At 37.9% G+C, this 18,107-nt stretch overlaps 1 protein-coding gene across 5 annotated transcripts in view; it reads right to left on the minus strand.

The window, feature by feature from the left end:
* Window positions 1–18,107, minus strand: part of COL14A1 (collagen type XIV alpha 1 chain) — a 245,740-nt gene that overhangs the window by 170,759 nt on the left and 56,874 nt on the right. For all 5 annotated transcript variants that reach the window (XM_045805730.2, XM_045805731.2, XM_045805732.2 and 2 more), the window contains 2 exons: window positions 11,914–12,030; window positions 4,197–4,340 (listed from right to left, as the gene is read on the minus strand). In XM_045805730.2, the coding sequence (XP_045661686.2) occupies window positions 4,197–4,340; window positions 11,914–12,030 (261 nt within the window). The remainder of the gene's footprint in view (window positions 1–4,196; window positions 4,341–11,913; window positions 12,031–18,107) is intronic.

Here is an 18,107-nt window from a genome sequence, read left to right on the forward strand (position 1 = left end):
TAAAACCCTTGCAAGTTTCAAGAGTATTAGGTAGAAACTAGCTCCGTGGTAGAATTCCATTCCCAAAGATTGGAAATGCTATTTTATTTCAACCTTGTCTTTGGAAAGTGTGGAAACACTGAAGGAATTGCTTTGGTCGAGTACTCACAACGGGTAGATGTCACAAATACATTCGACCTTTCGTACCTGCTATAAAATCAGCATGATTATCCCCATTTCATACATGAGGGAAGGAAAGACCAGGAGGCTAAGTATTTAAAGCATATTTCATAAAACCAGAAAGTTTTGGACCAGGATTCAAGCCAGATCTTCTAGTCTCTGAACAATGCCTATGAGTTGGCCCCTGTTCTAGATAGATCTTGGCCATGAATATCCTCATTTGGCCTTGGTCTGTCTGCCAAAGAAGGTAGAGAATCCAAAATAATTTCCTTTCATACTTAAAGGGAAAAAAAGCTTCCCTCCTAATAAGTAGTAGTATTTCTTTGTCAGTCATTATGAAATATTCAGGGGCCCAGAATTAACATATCCATACCAATCTACTCCCCCATCCCTTCACTTGCCACTGCTTAAAACTCCACAGCAGTTTCCTGCTATTGCTTGGCACCTCAACTTGTTTGCGTCAGCTCAGACCACCGCCAATGGCAATGGTTTCTGCACAGATAAAACACCCATGAAAAGGCAGAAGGGATCCTCTGGTGAGATACTTCATGTAATTGTTGCATTCACTTCACGGTTATCAGCAGATTTATTTCAGGGCGGGCTATGTAAGGGAAGGATGATTTCCTCTGAACCATCCTTCCTGCCTTCTCTAGGACGTTAGTCCATTAACCCTGTCTCTATCCGCGCCCCCCCCCCCCTTTCTACGGCTTTCCATCCCTTTGCTGAAAGGGTTTGAGACTTGCCAGTTGCCAAGGTCATGTTGCTCTAGTTCTGTTATTTGTTTCCTTAGAAACCATCCTTGGCTTTCTGGTACCTAGAGGTTAAATCCCAAGATTCAAAAATAATAAGACGCCTTGATCCTACTATTCCCACTGACCCTCTAACTTTCTAAGTCCATTTTTTCAGACCTCACTCTCTGACTTCTTTATAAGCCTTGACCCCTTTGGAACACCCTCTTCTTTAAATTCTTTTCTTTGTCAGTTTTACAAAGGCATTATTCTGGATTTTCTTGTGTTCCTCTGACCCCTCCTTTAGATTCTCATTTTTTGGATCCTTTTTCGGCTTCCATTCCTGAAACATGATCATATACTAAATTTGCCCGCACACCCCGCCTATAATTTTATCACCCCACAATTTTAATGCTCACCCTTCTGTGGATAATTTCCAAATCTATATCTTCAACCCCACCCACCCATAGGCCATGGCCTCAAATTGAAGAAATCTGCAATTTTCATATGAGAACAATTATGCTGAGCGGTCATAGAAGCAGAAGCAGAAATAGATCTGGCAAAGAATAATTCCAGAGGTGGAGACGCAGGGAAACTTCACAGGAAAGGTGACATTGGAGCCAGACTTTGAAAGATGAGCATGATTTTGCAGGCAGAGATTAGCAAAATGTCATTCCAAAGAGGAAAATGGTGGCCAAAGAGAAATTTTGTCAAAATTTGCCAAAATAAGGCCATAAACCATTCTGCTATATGATATATATCTATTTATATATATATCTATATCTATATGTATATGTATATATATATAGAGAGAGAGAGTGTCACTTTCAGTTGTGTCCCTAGGTTACATATAAGATGCAACACATATGTCACACCAAGCTGCTGTCTTCCTCATGCAGGAGGCAAACTAAATTGGAAAACAGACTGTCATAAGCGAAGTGGCATTAATCATGACAACAGCAACCATGCCCCTACTATGTGCTGAAGTGAGCTAATCCACACAGTAATAGGCATATAACATTACCCCCACTTGCAGATGAGAAAACTTGAGGCCGTGCTTGATTTGCTCGGCCAAATCCACACACCAGATCAGAGATGCCTTTCTATCTTCAAGATCCAATAGCACTATTTCTCATGCTTCCCTATGTATCAGAAGATGGACTCATGAGGACTTCAGATCTCTACACTTACTGTAATCCTATATGTACAGCATTTGCCTGGATCGTCATTTTCCGGGACCCAACCATGGAAGTTTTCCAGGGAGGGGACACCAGGCTTTAACTCCATTTCACATGGAGCAAAATGAAAAAGAAAACCGTCCAAAGTTATTTTAATATCATTGTTGCAAACTTTTATTTGGAAGAACTAATGCCTGACAACCATAATGATGTAGCTAAATATATATATATGCTTACATGTAAGTTACCCAACTTTCCAATTATATGGTCTCAATAAGATTATTTCAGCAGAGTTAAGCAAGCTGAAAACAACTGAATTTCCTTTGTGTTGTTTTGAATAAATTGCTATTGGTAAAGCTTTTTCAGGTTCCCTGTTTCTTAGGCTGCTCAGTCAATGGACCATTTGGAATAACCAATTGCAATGCATTCAGTCTAAAGTAAAATGTCTCCGTGTCCTTCCACTGCTTCTCATAAACTTTAAGAAGAGTTATTTCGCTTACTCATGTCGGAATGTCAGTGGCCAGAAACAGAAGTGCAGTGCCAATAAAGGCAGACAGAGGCTGATTTATATTGGAAATAACATAAAAACGTTTTCCAGAGCTTCCAGATAATGTGAATCTCAAAAGAGTGTCATGTTTACAACATCTGCACGTCCTACTGACAGGTGGATTTATCAAATGTCTTTGTGTTCAGAAGTTTCAAGAGGTAGCAGGTTAACAAAGTTGGTGCTTTTTTTTTTTAGGTTAAAAAACTCACAAAATTTATTCATAAAACATTACTTAGAAGAGGAAGGGAAAAAAAGGAGAGAGGGGCAGAAAATCCAGCTAGAACCCTGCTGCACACACAGTTCTAGATTCCTGGATAAATCCCAGAGCCTCCCAGATGTGTGGATTAATCTAATGGTAGGATTTGAAAAACTATTGTTATTTGAAATGATGTCCAGAATTTGCTTCAAAATTAGGGCAAAGTGGTGGTGGTAGGGGGATAGTATATAAAACAAGACTGGCCATGAATGGCTAATTGTTGGGTGACTGATGGATACTTAGGGGTTTATTACATTATCCTGCTGATTTTTTGTAATATGTTTAAAATTATCCTTTAATAAATTGGAATTTTTAAAGAGTCTATATTCACAATGAAGTAACACAGGAAGTTAACCAGGACAGGCCTCTTCTGTTTGCACTCACAATACACAAAACTTTGCTGTCCACATATGAATGGCCACTCCCAGGAAGAGGGAGTTGCTGGGGTTTCTGCTCATGAGAATATAAGGTCCACAGGGGCAGTGATCTATCATGTGCCCAGTGCCTAAAATAAGGCCGACACTTAGTAGCCATGCAATATGTAGTTGTTAAATGGGAAAAAAAGAATAAATGAATGAATGAATATCTATCTCCTGAAAGGCAGAAGAATCACAACCCGCAAGAACAACTTTTAAACTCAATATAAGGAAAGGCTTTCTAATGACACGGATTGGGCTATTCTTCCCTTCTTAGAATATCTCTGCATGCCCTGCCTTTCCCTGTCTGCCCAATTTACTATTTGAGAATTGGTTCAAATATGAAGCCATCCCCCATCCATTCTTATCCCAGCCCATTATTGGGACAGAGAGAGCGCCTCCCTTCACAGAGCCCTGAATGTATCTCTCTCCCTAATACGTACCATGTTCACAGAGCTGTTTGTCATGGGACCTGGCACATAACAGGCCAACAATAAAAGTCAACTATTAATTATAAGAAAGAATTAAATTCCTTGTTGTATAGATTGTTTAGGTAGAGGCTAGGGCTACTATGGCGCAGGTGTAGGCCCCTGAGTCACTTGGTAAGTATTCACTGAGCACCTATTAGGTACCAGGTAGACGAGATGTCTGGTTAAGGTTCCGAGGACAGTGTGAAGGAGAGCATTTAAAAAGTAAAACTTAGAGGATTTAAGTAGGCATGCAGTGAAACAGGATAAGGGAGGGGCAGAAATGTATTAGTGATGGAAGGAACTCATGGAAGATTTCACTAAATATCTTTCAAGATGTCTTCATTTAAACAATCCAATTTTAACCTATTATATTTACCACAGACTCAAACTCAGAGCTGGAACAGAGTCCCATGGTAGCACTTTAAGGACTGTAAATACGTACTTCTGAATTGACCTTGGACTGGTTTGCTTTCTTTGTCTTTATTGTATGCAATAATTTGAACTGTGTAATTCTGGTCTGGCATAAGACCTTGAATAATTGCTTTAGTTGCAGTGTTCTGGAGATTCAACTGATTGGTTTTGCCACCTATAATAAAACAAAAAGATAAATCAGTACTAAGAAACAGGTTAACTGGATACATTAAGAAAATTTATTAATCAGCAATCAAGATTTTAAAAGGTGAAAACATTTAAAAATATATATAATGGTGCACATGCACATAGTACTTAATTTTAATATATTGTTCTTTCTCATTCTTAGTTGTACTCTTTGCATTAGATAACTTGTCTCATTTAGACAAAACACATCCACAAAAATCTTTCATCATAATGCATTATTGCTTTTATACACTAAGGAAAGCCATAGTACAGGATTAGAAGACAGTAAGCCCTCAACAACAGACGCAGTGTTCAGGAAAAGAATTCCACTTAAAAGTGAAGGGAAAGATACAGGCAAACTGAATGCCATTATCTATGCTGGAATCTATGCTGCTTTGGTCTCTCTAAACTGAGTCAAAACATCCCTAAAGCATTAGCAATTTAATTATCTTAAATCTGAGCATAACTGGCTCAGGATATTGGCGGAATGAATCATTGCCCCACTACTTAAAAGTTAGCTTGGTTCCTGAAAAGATTTCAAACCTCCATTATCTCTCCATCAAATTAGACTGACATCTAAGGCTTTCCTGGAAATGCTGTTGATTAAATACTCAACTTTTACGCAAAATTCCAAATATGCTTTTCTTTTCTAATTTCTGGCAGCAGTTACTAAGTCTGAGAAGAGAAATTTAAAACTTCCGCCCCCACTCACACTAACAGCGAAAAGGATCTGAAATTTGCTGAATGAATTAAACATAACTAAGATTACAATATATTTTAATCATATTTTCATAAAATTAATGATGTTGTGTCTGAAATTTGATGCTGCTATCATCCGTGCTGCCTGCTACTAGAAGGCAGAACTGAGCCTCTTTCTTGACAAAAGCATTTATGTCCAAGATGTTAAACCTGGTTTCGCAAACGTCTATTATTTAAAACTTATCTACTACAAAGTGCACCAAATAATCTTTCTTAACGTGAGTTTCGCTTAAAAAAAAAGTTTCTTCGAATACTCAGTATTAGAATCTCTCTCTGAGAGGCATAGGTGTATAATTTTACTAAAGGTTTTGAGAATTCTGCAATAAAAAAGCTTTAAACTCTTTAAAATAGGACTTCTTAAATTTCTTTGACCATTAAACCATTTGGTTGTATAACAGCTATTAGCATCTTGCAGATTACCATGGACCTCGCTTTGGGAAAGAATGGTATAAACTGTATTTGAAACATGGGCTAAAATGTCTACATTTTGTGTCTGGATGCATTTATTGCTCTTTTTATTTACTCTACTTATTTTATGCTCGATCAAGTAGATAACAGAGTGTCAACACTGTCTTATTGGTTTGGGTCACTGTAGTAAGGACACTGGGTCACTGGAAAAAAATTATAACCAGTATTCATGAAGAAATAATTTGCTTTCACTCTCAATTTTTATTTTGTCTCTGGAGGTGTTTAAGTAAGAGTTGGAGGTTTGCTTCGTGGGTGTGCTACAGCAGGGGGGATTGAAGGGTCTGGCTGAGATTTGGTTCGAATCAGTCTTTGAATAAACACCTCATCGTGCAATTGATGGGCCATAGGGTATTTCTATTTTTAACTTTTTGAGGAACCTCCATACTGTTTTCCAGAGTGTCTGCTTTTCATTCCCATCAGTTTTCATTCCCACCAACAGTGTAAGAGGGTTCCCTTTTCTCTGCATCTTTGCCAACATGTTATTTCCTGAGTACTTAATTTTAGCCATTCTGATAGGTATGAGGGGGTATCTCATTGTGGGGTATTTCCTTGATGCGGAGTAATGTTGAACATTTTTTCATGTGTTCGTTGGCCATCTGTATGTCTTCTTTGGAGAAATGTCTGTTAATGTCTTCTGCCCATTTCTTGACTGGTTTATTCATTTTTTGCCTGTTGAGTTTGATAAGTTATTTAGATTTTGGATACTAGTCCTCTATCTGATATGTAATTTGCAAATATCTTCTCCCATTCCTTAGTTTGCCTTTTAGTTTTGTTGATTGTTTCATTCACTGTGTAGAGGCTTTTTATCTTGATGAAGTCCCAGTTCATTTTTGCTTTTGTTTCCCTTGCCTCTGAAGATGTGTCTGCGTATCTAGCAAGAAGTTGCTGCAGCCGAGGTCAAAGAGGTTGCTGCCTGTGTTCTCCTCTAGGATTTTGATGGTTTCCTATCTCACATTTAGGTCTTTCATCCATTTTAAATTTATTTTTCTGTATGGTGTAAGAAAGTGGTCTAGTTTCATTCTTCTGCATGTCGCTGTCTAGTTTTCCCAACACCATTTGTTGAAGAGACTGTCTTTTTTCCACTGCATGTTCTTTCCTGCTTTGTCAAAGATTAGTTGACCATAGAGTAGTGGGTCCATTTCTGGGTTTTCTATTTTGTTCCATTGAACTATGTGTCTGTTTTTGTGCCAGTACCATACTGTCTTGATGATTACATCTTTGTAATATAGCTTGAAGTCTGGAATTGTGATACCCCCAGCTTTGGTTTTCTTTTTCAACATTCCTTTGGCTATTTGGGGTCTTTTCTGGTTCCATACAAATTTTAGAATTGTTTGTTCTAGCTCTGTGAAAAATGCTGATGTTATTTTGATAGGGATTGCAATGTGTAGACTGCTTTGGGTAGTATAGACATTTTAACAATATTTGTTCTTCCAATCCATAAGCAAGAGATGATTTTCCATTTCTTTGTGTCTTCTTCAATTTCTTTCATAAGTGTTCTATAGTTTTCAATACAAATCTTTTAACTCTTTGGTTAGGTTTATTCCAAGGTATCTTATGGTTTTTGGTGCACTTGTAAATGGGATCAATTCCTTGATTTCTCTTTCTGCTGCTTCATTATTGGTGTATAGAAATGCAACAGATTTCTGTACATTGATTTTATATCCTGTGACTGCTGAATTCATGTATCAGTTGAAGCAATTTTTTGGTGGAGACTTATGGGTTTTCTCGATTGAGCACCATGTTGTCTGTGAAGAATGAAAGTTTGACTTATTCCTTGCCAATCTGGATGTCTTTTATTTCTTTTTGTTGTCTGATTGCTGAGGTTAGGACTTCCGGTAATATGTTGAACAACAGTGGTGAGAGTGGACATCCCTGTCGTGTTCCTTACCTTACAGGAAAAGCTCTCAGTTCTTCCCCATTGAAGATGATATTCGCTGTGGGTCTTTCATATATAGCCTTTTTGATATTGAGGTATGTTCCTTCTATCCCTACTTTCTTGAGGGTTTTTATCAAGAAAGGATGCTGTATTTTGTCAAATGCTTTTTCTGCATCTATTGAGAAGATCATACGGTTCTTGTTCTTTTATTAATGTGGTGTATCACATTGATTGATTTGCAGATACTGAGCCACTCTTGCAGTCCAGGAATAAATCCCACTTGATCGTGGTGAATAATCCTTTTAATGTACTGCTGGATTTGATTAGCTAGTATCTTGCTGAGAATTTTTACATCCATGTTCATCAGGGATATTGTTCTGTAATTCTCCCTTTTGGTGGGGCCTTTGGTTGTGGAGTCAAAATAATGATGGCTCCATAGAATGAATTTGGAAATTTTCCTTCCATTTCTATTTTTTGGAACAGTTTCAGAAGAATAGGTATTACTTCTTTAAATGGTAGAATTCCCCTGGGAAGCTATCTGGCCCTGGACTCATTTGTTGGGAGATTTTTGATTCCTGATTCAATTTCTTTGCTGGTTATGGGTCTGTTGAAATTTTCTATTTCTTTCTGTTTCAGTTTTGGTAGTTTATATGTTTCTAGGAATTTATCTATTTCTTCCAGATTGCCCAATTTGTTGGCAGATAATTGCTCATAATAGTCTTATAATTGTTTGTATTTCTGTGGTGTTGGTTGTCATCTCTTCTCTTTCATTCATGATTTTATTTATTTGGGTCCTTCCTCTTTTCTTTTTGATAAGTCTGGCTAGGAGCTTATCAAAATTGTTAATTCTTTCAAAGATTCAGCTGCTCATTGTGTTAATCTGTTTTACTGGGTTTTTAAATTTTCTATATCATTCATTTCTGCTCTAATCTTTATTATTGCTCTTCTTCTGCTGGTTTTAGGCTTTACTTGCTGTTCTTTTTCCAGCTTCTTTAGGTATAAAGTAACATTGTATATTTGAGACTTTTCTTGCTTCTTGCGGAAGGCCTGTATTGCTATATACTGCCCTCTATGACTGCCTTTGCTGCATCCCAAAGGTTTGGACTGTTGTATTTTCATTTTCATTTGCTACCATGTATTTTTTAATTTCTTCTTTAATTTTCTGGTTAACCCATTCATTCTGTAGTAGGATGCTCTTTAACCTCCATTTGTGATCTTTCCAAATTTTTTCTTATGGTTGACTTCAAGTTTAATAGCATTGTGATCTGAAAATATGCATGGTATGATCTCCATCTTTTTGTACGAGTTGAGGCCCAGTTTGTGACCCAGTATATTATCTATTCTGGAGAATGTGCCATGTGCACGTGTGAAGAATGTGTATTCTGCTGCTTTAGGATGAAATGCTCTGAATATATCTGTTAAGTTCATCTGCTCCAGGGTGTCATTCGAAGCCATTGTTTCCTTGTTGATCTTCTGCTTAGGTGGTCTGTCCATTGCTGTGAGTGGGGTATTAAGGTCCCCTACTATTATTGCATTATTATCAATGAGTCTCTTTAAGTTTGTTATTAATTGATTTAATATTTGGCTGCTCCAAGTTGGGGGCATAAGTATTTGCAATTGTTAGATCTTCTTGTTGGATAGACCCCTTTATTATGATACAGTGCCCTTCTTCATCTCTTAATACAGTCTTTGGTTTAAAATCTAGTTTGCCTGATATAAGGATGGCTACTCTTTCTTTCGATGTCCGTTAGCGTGATAAATTGTTCTCCATCCCCTCACACTTTCAATCTGTGTTTTTGGGTCTATAAGTCTTGGATAAGCAGCATATCGATGGGTTTTGTTTTTTTATCCATTCTCATACCCTGTGTCTTTTGATTGGGGCTTTTAGTCCATTTATACTCAGAGTAATTATTGATAGAAATGAATTTGGTGCCATGGTATTACCTGTGAAATTGCCATTCCTGTAGATTATCTCTGTTCTTTTCTAGTCTTTGTTGCTTTTGGTTTCTCTTTCCCGCTCAAAGGGTCCCCTTTAATATTTCTTGCAGAGTTGGTTTGGTGTTCTGAACTCCTTTAGTTTTTGCTTGTCTTGGAAACTTTTTATCTCTCCTTCTATTCTGAATGACAGCCTTGCTGGATATAGTATTCTTGGCTGCATTTTTTTTTCCCATTCAGCACATTGAATATATCATGTCACTCTCTTCTGGCCTGCCAAGTTTCTGTGGACAGATCTGCTGCTAACCTTTGTTTACCCTTATAGGTTAAGGACTTTTGTCCCTCACTGTTTTCAGAATTCTCTCTTTATCTTTGTATTTTGCAAGTTTCACTATGATATTTCTTGGTGTTGACCTTTTGGGTTTTGTAAAAACAGCTCCAGCCTCCACTCTCTCCCTCTCTCTCTGTCTTCTCTCTGCAAAAAGGGCTTCCTTCCCTCCGTGGCACCACAGCTTTTCTCTCCCCCCAATTCACATCTCTGAACTCACATCTGTCATGTTCTCTCCCTCTAATTGTGTAGATTGTTTTCTTAATCCTCAGATTGATTTCCTGGTTGTTCAAAATGATTTGCTTTTTGATCTAGCTGTGTTCAAGGGATGAGGTAAGTTCAGGGTCCCCCTACTACTCTGCCATCTTAACTCTCTCCCTAGGAATCTCTTAAACTTGAAAGAGTTTTCCCATGATGGCTTATTTCAGAACACAAACTGCATTTTCAGAAGTCAAAGTTATTTCAAAATTGGGCCACATTTCAAAAAGAAAATTCTGAACCAGGCTTGAGAACGAAATATTGCTTTCTGCAAGAGCATCATTTCTGTGAGCCAACATGAGTAAAGTTGGCATCAGTATCACTGAACCATTCTAAGGAGTCTGTTGGTAATATCTGTTAATAATCTTCTAGAAGTTTCCTTTTCCATGGCCAAGCAAGAAGCCAGGTGTTTCAGCTGCTTGCTTTGTTTGAGATTTTAAATCTACCACTGGGTAAGATGTCCACAATTATAAACAACGGGGCATCTGTCAGTCTTACTAAATGAGTTGGGAAAAGGACTTCAACAGCAAGGAGCCCAGGTCCATATAACCATCTTTATCACCAATAAAGAGAAAAAATATTATAAGTATATAAATATATATATGTGTGTTATACAAATATGCTATTATTAAATATTTCTTACAGACTATGTGAAAATAGATCCTAGGAAAGGAAATGAGATCTGAGAGACATACTCAAATCATCTTTATATCAATCACGGGTAATATTATTAAGCCCTGACTATCTGGCAGTCACTGTTCTAAGTGCTTTACCTTTATAAATTCATTTAGTCCTCACAAGAAGTGCTTCCCAAATTTAACATGCATAGGAGTCATCTGGGGATCTTTGTAAAGATCAGATGCTGATTCAGCAGGTGGGAGATGGGGACCAATATTCTGCATTTGCTCTCAGCTAATACTTGTGCTGATTCTCAGATCACATTTTGAGTTCCAAGCCTTACAACTCCATGAGGTGGGGACTAGTGCTGTTTGTGCATTTGACATAAGAAGAAACTGGAGAATGGAGAGGTTATATAACTCGCCCAAATGACATTTCTTATACACCACAGAACCAGGTGTGGAGCTCAAGCAGTTCATGTTGCTGACCCTCTCTTTGTCTCCATGACCCTGTGTAAAGTGGCAATTCCTCTCAATGCTTTGTATTGTTTTATTGATCATATTTGTATAATAAAAATATAAAATAGAAGAAAGAAAAAAATTCAACCAAAATTTAATTTTTTTAAAAGATTTTATTTATTTGACAGAGAAAGAGACAACCAGCGAGAGGAACACAAGCAGGGGGGAGTGGGAGAGGAAGAAGCAGGCTCCTAGCAGAGGAGCCTGATGTGGGGCTCGATCCCAGAATGCCGGGATCACGCCCTGAGCCGAAGGCAGACACTTAACGACTGCGCCACCCAGGCGCCCCTCAACCAAAATTTAATTTAAAGAATTTTGCGTAACTACTTTATCTTCATGATCACTAAATCCAACTTTTACTTTTCTTGTTTTATTGCTTATTTTCACAATGTCTACTTAATTTTATCATTTTAATATATAATTGCTGAATAATATACTATCAAGCTAATAAATCATAATTTACTCAGCTGATCACAAGCATTGGCCTTCCAGCTGTTCTGTATTCTTCTTAAGTGTCAACAGACAAAAAGTATTCATACTATGTTGAAACAGAGGTAGTGAAGATTTTAATAGTCTGGAAATTTCTCCTGAGGAGAATTATGGTGAGCACAAGAGTGACTCTTTAGACTTTAGGAACATTATTTCCTTGATTAGAGGGTAAGATTTCAAGTCCAAATATTAAATTTAAAAAAACAAACAAACTTTCAAATGATTTTAAAGCAACACTCAAAACTTCACATATTTAGTTATCTATGTGTAGAAAGTTGCTAATACTCTAGAAAATACAATCAACTGTTTTTACCTGAAGCTGGAGTCACGAGAAGTTTGTATCCACCAAATTTCCCCCGTGGAGCCTTCCATGAAATCTGTATACTGTCATGAGATAATACATTATATCTTAACCGTGTGGGTGGAGCCACTGCAAAGGAGACAAACATTGTTTAAATGTTGAAACATTTAAGCTGCCATTAAACTGAAGCATCAACGTCATGAAACAAAAACACATGACATCATCAGTCTCAACATATGCTCTTTCTATAACCCCATTAATGAATTAATCAGTTTGCACAGTGATACAAACCCAAGAGCATCTGTTTCTTACTCAAGAGATAAGCATTTATCAAATAGTACTGACCTTGTGACAAAGACCTATGACTTAGAGTTAAAATTTAAAACTCTAGTTGAGTTTAAATTGAAGCCAATCTTGTAAAATGTGTTCATTATGTTACAAGGATGATTTTTTTCCAACTTGGAACATGTAAGCTTTTATAATCTACTCTACTAGGACCTGTTTTGTGCCTTTAGGGTTTTTTCACTTTAGTAATCCAATATTTTTAATGATAAGGTCATTAAAGAAGGCTATTATGGATGTATTATAGTAATAAGATCTTCATTTAAAAACATTTGAGAAAGAGATTATAAAGGACCAAAATAAAAAGGACCAAATAAAAGATAATTATGTTTTATAAAGTATGATCCATTCTTGAAGTGTAGCTGATTTATATCTTTCAGAAAGATACACAGCATATGGTCATAAGTCATGCCAGTACCTTTAATATTTTCTGATAGTCCAAAAATGGGGAGGTCTATATTACTTCTTGTCTATGTCATTCAAATTTCATGTTTTTTCATTTCAAAAACATGTTTTTGGAAACCTACATCAGTGTTCCAGAATTTCAAAAGAAATACTTTAAGAAGATTTTAATTACTGAAATTAGTTTGTCAAAAATGCAAAGCTTACATGTAGCAGAAAAGCTAGCATTTACTACCCACCCTTATCCCTGCCTTTCTTTCTCACTTTAGGAAACAGAAAGAGGGGGAGGAAACAAACATTCTCCTTAATAGGTATGTAACACAATATGGGGTTTGGGCATTAATTTGATTTCAGTCCTGTCACTTATCAGATAAAGAAACTTGAGTGATTATTTTTTCCAAAACGTGATTTTTAGAAAAAGTGGTCTGTAAATGTTTGCTCCTCTTGCCTTTACTCCATCTAAGGGGTGATCTCAAAAGCTCATTTAATTCTTACAAAAATACAGTGCCATCCTGATTTTATATTTAAGGGAACCAAAGAGAAGCTAGTGACTTGTCCAAGTTCACATACTAGTGAATGACAATCCGTGACCCCAAGTGAAATGCTCTGTTTCTTCGGCAGAAAAGCCATATTAAAAAGGTACCCTTCCTTGAGATAGATGAATGAGTAACTTAACTCCTTTACAAACTATCCACTCATTCAAAATCGATAAGCAGTGAAGATCACAATCTTAAGAGTAGGTATTCTCTTTCTGTTGCCCTTTGCTACCTTTTAGTAGAGAATGCTAGTCACGCCAAAAAAAAAAACCAAAAAATTAGCTCCCCATTCTCAATTTGACATGAATGGAAGAAAGAGTTGACATTTCTCTCATTATGGGAAAAGATGGTTTATCATAAGAATAACTATTTTGAAATTCAAGAGGAAGAGGAACTTAACATTGGATGAACAGGAAAACTATTACTATTTTGCTTAGTCTAGAACTTGGTGAGAATAACCTATTTATAGGTAGGCTCTTTTTTTATATATTTTTTATTCATTTATTTGACAGAGAGAGAGAGAGAGCACAAGCAGGGGGAGCAGCAGGCAGAGAGAGGGGGAGAAGTAAGCTCCCTGCTGAGCAGGGAGTCCGACTTGGGGCTTGATCCCAGGACCCTGGGATCATGACCTAAGCTGATGGCAGACGCTTAACTGACTGAGCAACCCAGGTGCCCGTATAGCTAAGCTCTTATTACTTATGGAAGAACATTTAAAATAAGAATTAAGCCATTTTAAACAATATATGCAGTTTCTCTCCTAAATCTTGCCAGTGGTATTGTAGGTATCATTGGCCAAACTTATTACGAAGTTCTGCATGACTGTCCTGGTGAAAGACAGCTGACACGCCTGGGAACCATCAAGTGGAAAAGTACAACAAACAGGATGGAGGATGCAGTCTAGACTGTTGCAAGAGGATCAACCCATTCTGTCAGTACCCCAGGTGTGGTGACTTCTCAAGGAGGGCAAATAAGTCAACAACACTCAGAATTCCTAAGTTAAACATTAGAAATCGTTACAACATTTTCTACCCAGGCTACTCTTCTTTAAGGATTTTATTTATTTCTTTGAGAGATAGAGAGAGACAGAGAACGAGCAGGGGGGATGGTCAGTGGGAGAGGGAGAAGCAGACTCACCACTGAACAGGGAGCCCAACTCTGGACTCGATCCCAGGACCCCAGGATCATAACCTGAGCTGAAGGCAGACGCTTAACCAACTGGGCCACCCAGGCGCCCCACCAGGCTACTGTTCTTTAAATGTGGTCTGAGTTTACAGCCCTGCCACATTTCTTTAGTCAATAGCCATAGCCGTCTGAAGCCCCAGGAGAAAGTGATGAGGATAACAATGAGCATGCTCCAATGCCACGGATCATGCCCAGACAATACAGATGGTGCTCCAGACCCAGAACGGCATTGACTTCCATTGAACTACTCATGGAAACACAGTGTCAAGCAAATGCAACCACTAAATCCATCAGTGTTCAGCTTTTTAAACGATTTACAAATGATGCATATGACTACAGTCCCATCACGACTGCTGGCAAAAAGCAATACCACCGTTCTCTTCTATCAACAGACTACATCTATTGACAACATAAGCAAAAATACTCCCACAATCCATAAAAGAAAATCCTGGTTAGACACAAAGTTTCCATATCCTTTCGTTTTTTGCCTTTAGGGGAAAAAGAGTGAACAGAAAAAATGCTAGTTAAGAAAGAAGGAGGCATGAGGTCAATAGTTTCGAACTTCCAAGTTAGCTCCTTTTTCTCTGTATGGAAAAAAGACATTGGGACTTGTGTCAGAGCAAAGGGTAGCCAAGATTGACAGAAATGCTATAAATGCAGAAATCACTGCTCTTATCTCATGAAACAAAAAGTTGGGTATATTTGATGCCAGACCCCTGATTTTTCTTCTTGCAAAAGCACAAAGGAGGTGCTTCTACACCTTAACTTCCAGGAATAATTACAAATGCTGATGTGAATCCGACTCAGAATTTCATTCAGATTAGTTAAAATCCTAAGCTTTTTAAGAAGACAAAAAGAAGTGTAAAGTTTGATTTCTAGCCCACACCAAGAACCCAGAGCAAGCCAACCAACTCATTCCTTGCGTGGTGAAGCCAGGCTTCCTGTGTGGGATTGGGCCAAATACATTTGTGAATATGTGTGTTTCATCACGAAGGGGAATTGAGGAGGAAGAAGAGTGTCCATTCCTTATTTTCCTCTCTACTGCAGGGTTAGGCTTGTTACTGAAAGTATAGGGCTGTTTTTGTTTTGTTTTGTTGTGGGTGGGGTTTTTTGTTTTTTTTTTGAGAGAAGTTTTTTTAAACCCCAGAATTTCACTACAATTATTCTCACAGAAATCAAATCTTGCAGGCAGAAAATGAATGTTTACATGATTTAATGAAGCCTCACTGTTATCAGTAGGCATTTGGGAAATTTTATTTCATAATGTGACTATTAAGGGTTAATTTTCCATCCTTCACTCCCTCCCTTCCCCGCCTCCTTCTCTTTCTTTTTTTCCTTTCTTCCTTTCTTTCACTTCAACTAAACAACTGAAAACTTGCTGTTTTGACATTTGACAACCTATGCAAAGATTTTTTTTTTTTAGAAAGTCTGTGCATATGTGTTGGTGGGGAGGGGAAGGAAGGGCAGAGGGAAAGGCAGAAGGAGAAGGAGAGACAGAATCTTAAGCAGGCTCCACGGCCAATGTGGAGCTCAACTTGGGGCTCGGTCTCACCACACCAAGACCATGACCTGAGCTGAAATCAAGAGTCAGTCGCTCAACCGACTGAACCAGCCAGGTGCCCCCCAAAGACTTATTTCAAATATAATATTTTCATTAATTTCCTGAAACACTACCCTTTATACAGGAATACTGAAATGAAGATCTGTTCTTCACTACCCATGATCACCTTCTGTCTGCCTCTTCTAGTACCACTCTGGTTTCTTCCCTGGGACAATGCTCCTTCTGCACTGCATGGGGCCTCAGCTGTGCTATCAGCCATATTCCCCTGGGTAAGAAAATGACTCAAACTGGGCCTGGAAGACTCTCCCAAGAATCTGAAACTTGTGTCCAGCAGTGGAAGGAAGGAAAATAGGCCATTATTTCATTGCAATGACATGCCCTAAAAAAAAAATGGTCACTGATTCCTAGAAGTATTATCCAGGGTGTTCCTAGGATCCCATCTTTTTCAAAGCTTTATTATTTAACTTTTATTTTAATGATATGAGCCACTTCGTTACCTGCCAGTAAGTGTGTATATGTATATACATATATATATATGCTTCAATTGGCCAGAAAAAGTTTCTTTTATTTGCAACCAAAAACCTCTAACTGATCAAGATGGAGAAGTATGGGCAGTGAGAACACGTTCTCTTTCAAGATGTAGTTTTGGGTGCAGTATCAATAGAACAACCTCTTATATTTATTAAGTAAATGACCTTTAAGCAGCAGAGAAGTATTTGGGTTATTTTCCCAAGGAATCTAAAAACACCCAAACAAACAACAAAAACCTTGGCTTTTTATCTCAGTCATTTTTCAATTAAATGCACTGTCCCGGGGCGCCTGGGTGGCTCAATTGGTTAAGGGTTGACTCCCAATTTTGACTCAGGTCATGATCTCAGGGTCCTGGGACTAAACCCAGCATCAGGCTCTGCGCTCAGCGGGGAGTCTGTTTGAGGATTTCTCTCCCTCTGCTCCTCCCTCTCTCGTTCTCTCTCAAATAAATAAATGAATCTTAAAAAAAAAATGCATTGCCCAATGTTCTATAAATAGGAGAACTTAAAATATGAGAGCAATTTACTGTGGGATATATTGGGGGGTTCTTTTTATCTTGCTTAAAACCTACTATGTTTCATTTCATGACCCATTATAAAGATGCTGAAAAGAGCAGTGAAGAAAATATTTTCAACTGTCCAAACATGTTGACTACTACTAACAACAAAAAATACGTGTAAATTTCTTAACACAGAGATCTTTATAAAGTTATATCTAGCTCTGATGCAAAGTCTCCAATTTTATATGCTTTGAGGTTTTTAAATGACAGTTACTTTACCTTCAGTGGTTTCTGCTTATAACCATCCAAAACAAATATGGCTGTAACCCAGTGCAGATTTACTATGAAATACTGAAAAGTTTTAGTCCTACCATTCTGTCATGTAATACACATTTTTTTCCTCACAGCCAACACAACAATATGTTTTCGGTGTTCCAGTTCATTTAACAACTTGTCTTGAAAAGAAGATGCTGGAATAATCTAGGTATAAACAGCAATTTTTGAGCCAAAGTGGGTTCATGTTCTCTGGAGAGGGAAAGTTCTTCAGCAAGAATTACTTGGAGAGACTAAGTGGTGGCATATTTTGTTGTTTAAGCAGTTTAAGAGGGGAAAGTTAATTTCCTGTATGCCTTTTAATACTGACTGTATTAGTGGCTTACAACAACAGAAATGTATTATCTTACAGGTCTGAGGGTCAGAAGCCTGAAATGGATCTCACTGGGCTAAATCAAAGTGTAGGCAGGTAGGGTTGCAGTCCCTTTTGGAGGCTCTCAGAGACAATCCATTTTCTTGCCTTTTCCAGCTTCTAGAGGATTCCAATATTCCTTGACTTGACTCCCCTTTCCATCTTCAAAGCCGTCAATAGCTGGCCAAGCCTTTCTTACATGACTTCACTCTGATGTTTGTTCCTCAGCCTCCCTCTTCCATATTTAAGACCCCTGTGACTGGGTCCAAATTGGACCCACCTAGGTAATCTAGGATAATCTACCTGTCTTAAAGACAGCTGATTAACAACTTTCAGCTCATCAGCAATCTTAAGTTCCCCTTTGCCATATAATATGGTGTATTTACAGGTTCTGGAAATTAAGATGTGTGCGTCTTTGTGAGCACATTATTCTGCCTACCACACAACCTTTTCTTTTCATTTCGTGAA

This window comes from Ursus americanus, chromosome 9 (genome assembly GCF_024610735.1).
Source record: "Ursus americanus isolate L20-20 chromosome 9, mUrsAme1.1.p, whole genome shotgun sequence".
In the NCBI taxonomy this organism is placed as follows: Eukaryota; Metazoa; Chordata; class Mammalia; order Carnivora; family Ursidae; genus Ursus; species Ursus americanus.